The sequence below is a fragment of the Biomphalaria glabrata genome, chromosome 14, assembly GCF_947242115.1.
Source record: "Biomphalaria glabrata chromosome 14, xgBioGlab47.1, whole genome shotgun sequence".
Lineage (NCBI taxonomy): Eukaryota > Metazoa > Mollusca > Gastropoda > Planorbidae > Biomphalaria > Biomphalaria glabrata.
In genome coordinates this window covers 5945710-5958068 of record NC_074724.1, presented here as the reverse complement: position 1 = coordinate 5958068, position 12359 = coordinate 5945710, and the positions used below count along the sequence as shown (strand labels likewise).

At 37.1% G+C, this 12359-nt stretch overlaps 1 protein-coding gene and 1 long non-coding RNA gene across 23 annotated transcripts in view; one reads left to right on the top strand and one right to left on the bottom strand.

The window, feature by feature from the left end:
• The first annotated feature begins 1889 nt into the window (after window positions 1–1889).
• LOC129922777 (uncharacterized) overlaps window positions 1890–12359 on the top strand; it is a 27063-nt gene continuing 16593 nt past the window's right edge. For 2 of the 22 annotated variants that reach the window (XM_056009960.1, XM_056009959.1), the window contains exons 1-2: window positions 2968–6507; window positions 6911–7080. Coding sequence is in view for 19 of the 22 variants with exons in the window: in XM_056009951.1 (XP_055865926.1) it covers window positions 7469–7520 (52 nt within the window). In the remaining 3 variants the exon portion in view is untranslated. Of the gene's footprint in view, window positions 2116–2672; window positions 2783–2963; window positions 6508–6910; window positions 7081–7415; window positions 7521–11756; window positions 11905–12359 lie in introns of those variants that run through there. The other 20 variants (XM_056009950.1, XM_056009945.1, XM_056009951.1 and 17 more) reach the window with 20 other exon arrangements.
• The window catches only part of LOC129922779 (uncharacterized), a 19093-nt gene continuing 18358 nt past the window's right edge, over window positions 11625–12359 (bottom strand). Inside the window, exon 3 of the long non-coding RNA XR_008774639.1 lies at window positions 11625–11854. This is a non-coding gene — a long non-coding RNA (uncharacterized LOC129922779). The remainder of the gene's footprint in view (window positions 11855–12359) is intronic.

The window sequence follows — 12359 nt, the reverse complement described above, 5'->3', positions numbered from 1 at the left end:
AATCCTATTGGGGTTTTTAGGTTTAAACCCCTTTCCTACAGATGGCTTTTTTTTAAAGTTTAAAACCCCTCCAGATGGTTTTGAGTTTTAAATTTCCCTGCAGAGTGTTTTGAGGTGGAAAAGGTCTATCTTCACTATTATTCTAAAGCAAACTACAGTTACTAAATTCTATTACCGTAGCTAAATGGGGTTTTGAATTAAAAAAAAACAAAAAAAGTCCAGAGATTTTTTAGTTTAAAACCCCCAACATATGATTTTGACGATAAAACTTTCCTTTTCGATATAAAATCTAAATCGAACTACAGTCACTTAATTCCAAGAGCGTATTCAAGATAGGGCCTATGTTACACATTTTTACCAGTGGCGGGGCTCCATTAATAAAGTGCAATGAATAGTCATCTGCCGATATTGAAAAACACTAAATGTGGCTCAACAAAGATGGCTAAGTTATATTTTAGGAGTCAGTTATAGAGATCGGGTCTAAATCAAGAAAATTTTATGCCGAAGTGGGAGTCGACCCCTTAGTAAGATTGTGATTGAGCGTCGCATGAGGTTTGTGGGACATGTTCTCCGACAAAATGTATTACGTATAAGATGACATCATAGTACAACTTGGCGCCACACATTCACGGAGGTCCTCAGAGCAGCTGGGAAGAGGCTTCAGACATTATCAGTGACTAAATTTTATGGAAACAGCTTGACGGCAAATGTGCCAAACGGCGCGGGAGGGTATAAGTCAATAAGAATAACACATTAGGTTTTTGAAATGTTTGTTTTTAATAGCAGGAAAATGCACTGTAGATACCTCAGAATATGCATTTTGTTGGCTTTCAATACCAGAAATAGTGCTTGGCGGCGGGGCTACGCCCCGCGATGGGGGAGCTCCTTGCGCTCCCCCAGACCCCCTTCCTGTCAATGGCAGGGAATCTACAATTTTTCCACTAACTCCAGGAAGAACCTATTCTAGGGCACAATAAATGTCTTCCGAAAGAATGGTCAGAATGTAATTAAGATGTTGTACACACATACATAAATAATTTTTTTTTTCACAGCATTTCCGCAATTAGAAAAAAGGATCAGGAAAATGAAATTTTTAAGATTGCTATTCGTTTTAAATTAGGTCTAATTTATAATGCATACTAATTAGCTTTTTCTCTTTAAAAAACTGCTTGCATAACTGATTTTAAAATTTAGATTTTTCGCTTTCAGAAAAATAAAAGTAGCCGTTGCATCAGAACTTTGAATGGTCTAAAATATTGTGATGTCGGATTTTCAATATCTTTTCTAGTTTACGAGATCTAAACGGGACGGACGGACAGACGGACAGAAGGACAGACATTTCGCACAAAACTAATAGCGTCTTTTCCCCTTTCGGGGCCGCTAATAAAACAGTGCGCTTTTAAATCTCTCTATAAAATCATGCGTCTCTTTTATTTTTTATCTTTCATCCTTCAATCGAACAGCTCGCAAACTATTATTATAAAATTTCTTAGGCCCATCAGTTGTAGCCTTCCATTTACATGCACTGTAATGTCCACTTTCTACATATACACAAACTATTTGAAAATGAAACGTACTTTCATGAATAGCATTTTAAAAAACAAATTCGCAGCTAAGTACACTCTTTATATATTTATTTTGATTTTTAATAGTCAAGGGTCTAGATTCTCTTATCTTATCTTATCTGATAAAATACAGACGTTACTTAAAAAAAAATAATGTGATTACGTCCTACGCGTATGATACACATACGCTTCTTGGTTCTGACCAACGACAGACTGATTACCTAAATAGCATTTAATAATGAAATATAATGTGCACAAAGAAACAATGAATATTATAATATATTACATTACGTTACACTATTTTTCTATAAATTAAACAGCTTAACATTTGAATAAATAACGCATCTCATTCAATGTAAACAAGTGCCCCATGGCCCAAGAACATCAACAACTGCGGAAAGGTGTCTCATCAGCTGCCAAGACCGATCATCCTGGAACATAGAATAACTACATATATATATATATATATATATGAGAACAAAGAACAAGAAGAATCAGTGATTGGAACATAATTAACTTTATTCTGGCGAAACGGGTTACATACCCAGTCGTAAGTAACCAAGTTAAAGACTGTTTTCAAATTTTTAGTTAATGTATTCATAGAATAGTACGTAATAAATATATTCAACAAAAGTAAACAATTTTGCGAGGCGAGTTATTCATATCATCCGATTGCATTTTGTTGGCTTTCAATACCAGAAATAGTGCTTCTAGCGCTCCCCCGTACCACATTGCTGGCAATGGCGGGGAGTCTACAGTTTTTCCACTAACTCCAAGAAGAACCTATTCTAGGCGTCTTTCGAAAGAATGAAGGGTCAGAATTTAATAAACATTAAGTACACATACATACATACATACCTACATATAAATATTTTCTTTTCGTGGGGGGGGGGGTAGGGGAAGGATTGGGGGGGGGGGGGGGCTACGCCCATGATATAATATATATATATATATATATATATATATATATATATATATATATATATATATATATATATATATATATATATATATATATATATATATATATATATATATATATTGTTACACTTCAATTTTTCTATTTTAATACTTACATCATCTAGAAATCGGATTTTCCCAATGTTATATTATCGGAAGCCATTTTCAAGTTTTAAGATTAGTGATGCATTTCTTATGATAAATAAAAGATATATTAATACTTCTTTTTAAAAATGATTAATTTTAAATAATCTTAGGTAAGCTATTTATAATACTTATTTTATGTGGGTGTCTTTTAATGGTACTCAATTATTATTTTCCTCATTTAAAAGAGTTGATTGGACTGACTTAACAATCGACTAGTGCAAAAAAAAAAAACATGTTTTTCTTAGATTTAAAAAAAAATCTTTGATTCATTAGATATATATGTTTATAAGAGTCTAATTATGTTATAATGTTTAAATTTACATATTTAAACACAGATTTTTCATTTCAACATCTCAAATTTTAGAGAAAAAAACAATCAAAATCTGATTTTCCCATCTCGATTGGCTTTTAAAGTAATACAACGGGAATTTCTTTTTATTTAAATCTTGACGTATTCTTAATGTCATTTTCTCCTGAGAGTACACAGAGGGGTTCTCGAATGTTCAAATACAAATGTCTTTTTCGAGGAGGAGGGAATTGGTTAGTTAGTTGAACGTTAGTTTTATAATAACTAAAGAATTTGACACCCCATCAAATAAAAAAATAAATAAACAAACAAAACTACATCCACCTGACTGTAGCCGAGAGATGGGGTTAATAAATGTGAAACCCTTTCCCTCATTTGAAACAAAAGTCACCTAACATGAGCGTAGTTAAAAGTGGGGGAGCTTATGTTCGATCGCTCTCCTAAAAAAATCACTGCAATCCATATATATATATATATATATATATATATATATATATATATACACAAACATAACTACATTTACATGAATGGTGATGGGTGATTTTGAGATACGACCCTTTATAATAGAAGCAGATTTTTTTTTAATTTACACAGTTTCTTATTTAACGGTCTATTGCTAGAAAGCTTATATCAATTAGTCTGTCTGGTAAGAAGTTTATACACGTTATTTCTTCCAAACTCAATTTCGGATCACACTTTAGTTTAGCACAAGTATTTCTATTACCTGAAATAACTAGATATAATTATTTAACTATTGGTAACTTTTTTTTAACGAACAAGAATTGTATTTCACTGATGTTGTTGCATACGTTAGTTTTCCCCTTTTATACATTGTAGAGAGAAATGGGTTGCCGCTTTTAAGTTTGAAACTTTCAATAAATAACTATATAACCTTCTATGTTTATATGCACTTGAGTTGTCGTGTTTGAATTTTATTCGTACCCCTTTTATTATATTTTTAAATGCATTCAAAAAGCGATCAATGTATCATTTACAGCGATATCCCATTCTTTCTCCCATCTCCTTTCCTAACCTGTCCAGACAAATGCTATTTCGAATTGAGAAATCCAAAACATAAATTTGTGCTAAAGATAAACAATTAGTAAACATACTTTCAATCACACACATATATTATTTTAGACAAGATCTATTGCACATTTTATTACACGATTAATTCAAACCATTAAATACAATTATATATAAAATAAGCTTTGTTTAAAAAAAAAGATTTAAAAGTATTTCCTTTTTTTTCTTTTTTCAATATCTTGCCCGCGAATAATGTTAAAAATTAAATCGGCCTGCAGGTCAAATATGATTGTGCATCAATGTTCTAGCTTATCAAAGTAGCTATTTTTGATTACTTTCTTGTATGCTGTAATGTAGAAGTCAAGGCTCTCAGTCTCTTCTTTTCTTCTTGTAAAGAATTTAAAGTTTCCCTTTAAGACCTTCCGAGTTATAAGGCATATGATGTAAAGATGATGTGTTTCTGTGGCTCACGGTTAATGAGTATGTCATGTCGCCAGCACAGCGACCAACTGCCTTACATTTTTCCAAACATTGTTAGGTACTCATAAGAGCAGAGTCGACTCAGAGGTGCCCAAAGTTCACGAGATAAAAAAAATCCCAGTCTTTACCAGGATTCGAACCCGGGTCCCTCAAACGCCCCTCCTTGTCTTCTTGTGCTAGAGAAAATACTTTTGTATGTTTAAACTTAAACTTTATTTTAAAATTCCCCTGGCCTTGTTTTTTAAAGTGAAATTTTCAAAAACATCTCTTCCAGTCACAGTCGCTTACTCATTCTCCACTAATAAACATTACCACAGTTGATTTGACCCAATTAAATTACATTAATTTTGGGTTTCATAAGCTTAAATTTTTTGTCCTATAAATAAGCATGCATTTTTCTATATTGTATAAAAATTGTATACCAAAAGTCTGTCTGTCTGTGGCATTTTACGTCTCGAGAGACGATCTTTTCCCTTTACAACTTCTTGTGTGACTAAAGAGGCCAATCCTTGATACACAGTTGCGATCGCAGGTTGGTCATATGTAATCACCAGGTGCCGTTGCATTTTCACCCTTCTTTCTGCTTCTGTTGTGTATACCAAAAGTAACGTAAAGTAAAGCACCCCATATGACACCTTATGTAAAGGGATATTTGTTTATAAGTTACTATAGATATAACAGAAGATTATAACATAATAAAATCACAAGGAAGGGATATTACATTCCATCAACCCTTTGTAAAATGGATTTTTAATAATTATTTTTTTCTAATAAAACGCACTCTTTGTGCAGTAATGGTAATACATAAATTAGTTTTAGGTTACTTAATAAGGCTGACCAATCAAAGTCCTATCTTGTGTTAATAGCTTGCAAGCCATACAGAACAAAATGTCTGCAGTACAACCAAGAATGTATCCCAGCTAAAGAAAATTGTAGCTCTATTAAGGTTTCTTTCTATCCCGCATATTATGTAAACCTCATTAACCACATTGACAATAATCAGAAGTACCTATACATTGTAGATTTATTATTGCAAAAAATGCACAATGCACTTATTATTAAGATTGACCACATTTAATTTTAGAGGGCAGATTGAAAAACAAACTCTAGACAATATAAAACAGACGCAAATCATGTTGTTTTTTTGCGCCAATTCTTAGTAATGAAAAATGATTTAAACCTTTAATTTAAAATAAAATCATACCTTGAATTTAAACAATAGATTAATTTATTTGTGTCCAATGGTCAGTTTAATAAAGATTATTATGTTAGAAACGAACGAGCACTGTCAGGGTCGAGTTTCATTAAAGTTAAACAAAATTCATTGAAGTTTCTTTATCAGTTTCCACTAAGGAATTTTCTTGAAATGTGGCAGGACTGTAGCAGTACCATCCTCTGACAGGCATTGCGAATCATAGTAACGAGAATCTTAGGAATGTTTAGGGCCTTAAAGGTATCTGTGAGTTCTGTTGCCATTATCCTCTCGGTTAATATAATAAGAGGTATATTGTTACTATGGATTACCTCCATTAACGCTAAAACTCTTAAGTCTAGTTTCCCATATTTTCTTTGTTGTTTCATTTCAGTTTTTCTTAAATTATGAGTCAGTTGTACGGCGATGTCAATAATTTTAGCGTTGGTGTATTAATTTTACCACTTGGTTGTGGTGACCTAGGTAAGGAAGAACATCCTGCCATTATGTGTTCAATTGACTCACCCACATTTCCATCTTTTCGGCATTTGTCAATAATATTGAGTTTTAGGATATGTTTATCGTTTTTTTTTGTCCTAATTACGTAACAAAGCCTTCAGTTTCAGGGTAGAGATGGATGACCTGCCATGTTAAGGAATCAGCCTCGTCAATGTTATCACCATCTAATAAAGCCGTTGACGAATCCCATGCCCTGCATCGTCCAAACCAACATTAACACCAGCATTATTTAGGTTCAGAGGAGCTGCTTCGGGAGGTGTATTTTCATAAGAAGGACATTAGTTCTTTGCTGGAGGCTGGAGGTTTAGATGGTATTTATTGTTATTATTACTATTATTAATATGATTAGTATTATTTAAACGAAATGGACACCATACAAGAAATATATCCACAGTTGGTATCTAAAACTTTTTTTTTAACATATAAATTCATCAGAATAATCTAACTCTTCTTGATCATATCCAACCTGCGAAAAATGATCCTCAATTTCTGCCATATCATTTTTTACATTGACTTCATATATTTTACACACTCATGCATCGTTATAAGTGTTGCATTGTCGTCTGGTAATCATTATATCTTACTGCAGGGTTTCGCGTAGTCTTATGTAGTTTCCTTTTTGTGTGTTTATACTAGAACGATAAGTAGAGTAGACTAACGTCTGGCAAACATTGAGAAACACATTGAAATGACTATTTCCTTTTGTCGTTGCAGATGTTCATAAAACTAAAAATACCCACAGGTTTCTGAGTTTCCTCTGACTACTAACTGATGTTGTACATTGACTACTGACTGGATAATGAGTTCACGAGCCTTAAGACAAGGTTTAGAATAATTCTTCTCAGCACTTGGCTGTGGTGAATTTTCGGTTCACTAATATCATAGTAATATTTTTTTTTTAACTAATTGTCCAAACTTTGAGGTGACATTATTTATTATGAAGTTGAATAAAAAAAACATTTCATTGGGCTTAGTTACTACCCAGTAAGAATAGAAAATGAAGAATTTTCAATTGATTAATAAACATTAACGTTCAATGCAGAATTACATGTCTATTCTAAGAGCTTTATATTTTAATAAAGCTTGATATATGTTTTTAACTAGATTTTAAGTTTTAAATATTATTTTAAAGTCGGTTTAATTTCTAAGCAATATGATTCGTATGTTGCTTCTTTTTGTCATGTTTATGTAATTTTTTTTTCAATTATTATATTTTAAGCTACACACTTTTTCAAGTTCCATTTCTTCCGTCGTGTACGATGTCGATGATACATGTTGCTATTCATTTCATTGCATACATTCTCTTGTTTAATACTATTGAAAGGTTTGTGAATTTGAATATGTCTATCAGAATTATTTTTTCGAAGTATTTCTAGATAAACATAAAATTTTTACGGTCTAATTAAATACTCAGATAGTCACAAAGATAAAGGCACATTCCTTATTCGATATGCCAGGACAAATTTGTACAAATGCTCCCTATTCCCTAGTGCTATTAGAGCAGGGGTTCTCAATCAGTGGGTCGCGATCGACTTGGGGGTCGATTCACGTTTTGCCAGGGGTTGCCTAATGCTATCGAAAATATGAATTGTTTTTGTCTCTTCTAAAGTGTAAAACTGGATATTGTTTTTATGTTATTCTAAGATAATATTTTGGACAAATGAAACAGAATGTTCTCAAACATTTTGGTCTCCACAGTGTTACTAGTTTACCAGTTTAAATTAATGTAAAGTAATGCATACCTCCACGTTACACTTGTGTGGAGTTATTGATATTATTACAATGGTGACGTCGTGACAAATTTGAAATGCAGTTTCGTTTAAGCTAAAAATACGCATATCGTTTAATAGTACATGTTATTGAAAATAATATTTTCATTATGGACACCCCATGAAAATGGTTTTGGCACAAAAGAATTTAAACAAAAGAAAATATAATGTCTATATCATCTTAGTCCAATCGTTTAAGCAGAAATTGAAAAATCACAGTTGCGTTATTTGTATCAAAGTTCTTTAAGCCGAATCGCTGCAGTGATTTCGCCGTATTTTTCGTCGACTGTCCCTTCCTCCACCGCGATACTCGACAGGGCGGAGTCGACAGCCGCCCCGTATGCTGGCCAGTCAGCCTTGGTGTAGCTCCATTTTTTGGGCCGTTTAGTGGCTACAACCCTGGCCTCTGAGAGGGCAATAGTGATTTCTATGAGCCTATGATCGCTTCCAACATCCTCAAGCACATTGATTGTGGTTTTCCCCTCTAGGTCTGCGGAGATAAGTGTTAAGTCGGGTCTCCATAGAGACCCGTTGCCAGTGTGTAGGAGGGTTGGCGGGCTATGTTTATTCTGCAAGCAGAATAAGTTCGTAGTATTGAGGATTTCATGGACTTTTTGGCCCGAGAAGTCGGTTGCGTCATAACCCCATGCAGGAGACTTGGCATTGAGGTCCCCAGCTAATAGAGTTTTAGTTAGAATGTTCTTATTGCCGAGGTTAATGGCAAGTTCGTGTTTTGGCAGATTGTAACAATTAATGACCGTAAGTTTTCTACCAGCTTTGAATATATCAAGCGAGATGGCGTCGGTACGCCCGCTTTGAGGGCCAGGATTTTGTGAAACCGTCATTCCGTTTCTTACATATGTGATAATTCCACGGCACTCATCGCATTTACATTTATAAGCCGTGATGTGGCTACTTCTTTTCTTGCCTACCAAGGTCTCCTGCAAAAGCGCGATGTCTATTGCCCTCTCATGGAGGAGTTTCGTGAGCTCAAGTATCTTAGGTATTAAGCCACAGATATTGAGCTGAAGTACTTGCGTTTGATTGTTGCAGTTACGCTTTTAATTTCTTGCGATTCTTGTGGCAGTGTCTTTGTTACTAATATTCGTCAATGAATTACAGTGAGTTTCGATTACTTTGGATGACTCATTCTTTACCAGACTTTGAAATCAGAACCAACATAATTGCAAACTAGGAGCACCATTTGTGTTGTCTAAATTAATATTTTTCTAAAAGATTTTCTACTCTAACAAAATTTTGGGTGCGGCTAGGAAGTTTATCCCGCGGACCTATCATGCAGGAGGTGGTTGATGGGATCCAGAGGCCCGAGAGCACATATGCAGTTTTTATTGACCTAAAAGAGGCTTATGACCGGGTGTGGAGGCAAGGACCCTATCTTAAGCTAAGAGCCATGGGCGTACGCGGGCGGACCTACAACTGGATAAAACAGTTCCTAACTGAGAGGAAAACACGAACACAGTTCCAGTACTCTCTAAGTGGGGAAAATAATCCTATAAGAGGGTTACCCCAGGGATTCGCCCTCTCATGTATCCTTTTCATGGCCTATCTTAATGATTTGCCCAGCTCACTCCGGTGTCGCAAACTGCTATATGCTGATGACATTGTCCTCTGGTCAACCGGGAAGAAAGCTGACCAACTTCAGGCAGCATTACAAGCCGACCTCCATACCATCTCCTCGTATTGTTCAAAATGGCAGATTCAGATAAACGTTGCCAAAACGACATGGAGCCTGTTCAGCCTGGGAATCGACATTCTTGGGGCCCCATTCGAGCTCCAACTCGGTGGGCTGCGACTCCAACGTGAAAACACGCCAAAATATCTAGGAGTCACCCTAGATAGGAAGCTCTCAATGCACTTGCACATCCAGGACGTTGAACGAAAGGCCTCGGAGAAGCTTGGGTTACTCAGAAAGCTAGCCAGTACCAAGTAGGGCGCCCGAGCTGACACGCTCTGCACACTGTACACAGGGGCTGTCAGATCCCAAATCGAGTACAGCCTGCCCGTGCAGGTGTACGCAAGCAAGACGGCTCTCGCATCACTCTACCGTGTACAGGCCCAGGCTCTCAGATTCATTTGCGGCACCTATAGAACGAGCCCAATTTCCGCTGCAGAAATCCAACGTGGCTCCTCTAAGCCTGAGGAGAGAGCGCGCCGTGCTAACGGCCCTGGAACGCTACAAAAGGGGCGAACCAGGGCTACCGACCCATACATTAGTCACTCGGTGGAGAGTTAAAAACAGGATAAAACAGACATCATTTATGCACTGCGCTACAAATTTGAGTGCACAAGCTGGCCTCTCCACTGATCGGGTCCCAATCCGACGGATAAGCACGTGCCCGCCCTGGAGGAGACAGCCCATCCCACCCATAAATTTCACTATATATGGGTTGGAGGGGGCCACAAAGCGGCACACACACCCGGATTTACTAAGGAAGATGGCATTGGATACACTGAAGACCTACCCGGCCGATTCCATTTATTGTTACACAGACGGGTCGGTCATGAAGAACCCCGTAAGAGCTGGGTATGGGGCCTATATCTGTTACCCAGACCATGAACCAGACAAGCTGTCAGGCACATGTAGCCTTGATGCAGAATTAACGGCGATAACCAATACCCTCAATTTCGTGCTCCAAAAAATGCGTGAAAAGATAACCGTTGCGACTACCGTTGTAATGGTTACCGATTCCCAGTCCTGCCTCCAAGCCTACTTATTGGAGCTGTCATCGTTATGCAGTGGGTGCCCTCGCACTGCGGCGTGAGGGGCAATGCCGTGGCTGATGCTCTAGCACGAGAAGGAGCGCTGGCCGTGCCCACTTTCGAGACTACAAGTACGTTTCAACAGGCTACGACAGCAATACGAGAGTGGGTACATGAAAAGTGGTTGAAATCCTGGGATGACTCCAACACTGCCAGGGGAGTCTGGCAGCACATGCGTCGCCCAAATCGAGAGGACCCGTGGTGGAGGCTAAAAAGGTCGGAACAAACAACAATAGCGCAGTGGCGTACGGGACACTGCCCCATAGGTGCGTACTTCGCCCGGTTCCGGCCAAATTTGGATGCCCGTTGCTGACACTGTGGGGAATCAGAAGAAACGGTGGCGCACGTCTTGCAAAAGTGTCCGCGGCTCCGCGAGCTGCGGGAAGACGTATCCAGTGGTTCACTATGTTTGTATGGAAGCTATGAGGCACTACGCCAAACAGCAGAGTTCCTTACCAGGGCACTACGGGAGACCTAGTTTGTACGGAAGCTATGAGGCACTACGCCAAACAGCAGAGTTCCTTACCAGGGCACTACGGGAGACCTAGTTTGTACGGAAGCTGTGAGGCACTACGCCAAACAGCAGAGTTCCTTACCAGGGCACTACGGGAGACCTAGGTCTCCCTGCCTTGTCACCAATTGGAGTTAATCTCAGATCCCTACTAATAAAAGTTTAAATTGAAAAACAATTTTTTTTTAAATTTGAATGTATCTGCTCTCTATTAGGAAAATGACATTTTCCCTGACAAATGAATAAAATGATAATTTCTGTTTGCATTCATGCAGACGAGATTTCATCTTACTTTCCAAATCTACCTGACATACCGTTTGCTGATTCGAAATGTTCTGGAGAGTTTATTGAACTCATTAAAGCGATGTAGCGAAAATGATCTTTTAATGTCAGTTATACAAATCTGGATCACGCGTTTGCAGTCATATATCGATTTGTCTATATCGCAATTTTTTGCTTCTTTTTAAGTATTTTTTTTCCGAAGCATGTTTTTCCAGCTAATTAGTCATGAAGTCTAAATAAAGAAGTAAACTTGATGCCGAAGACGACAACAGGTGTAATCCCGCAGAGGATGTCTCGAGAATGGTAAAACAGCAACTAAGAAGAGGAAGAATAAGAAATAGATAACATAGATGCATGTATGAAAGGTCTAAATTCATTTATTTGTAATTAAATGATAAGTAGAAATTAATATTTAAAGGATTTAATTTTAAACTGTTTCGTGATTAAACATTAAATATCGGCAAAGCATATCAGATATTTATAGGGGATTTCCATTTTATAAGACAAGGAAAAGTTACTTTTGCTTATAAACGAAATATTTTAGCGGTATGTGTCTGTGTGTGTGTGGGGGGGTGTCGCCAAAGAAATGGTAGTAAAAAGGGTCGCCAAGCTAAAAAGGTTGAGTAAAGTAAAGTTCCCCTTTCAGACCTTGTGGTGTATAGGGCAGATGATGTAAAGATCATCTGTTTCTGTGGCCTACGGTTAACGAGGGTGTCATGTGGCCAGCACAACGACCAACCGTCTTTTCTTTTCCCCAACAAATGTCAGGTACCCATTAGAGCTGGGTGGACTCAGAGGCGCCCGAAGATCCCAAAATTAA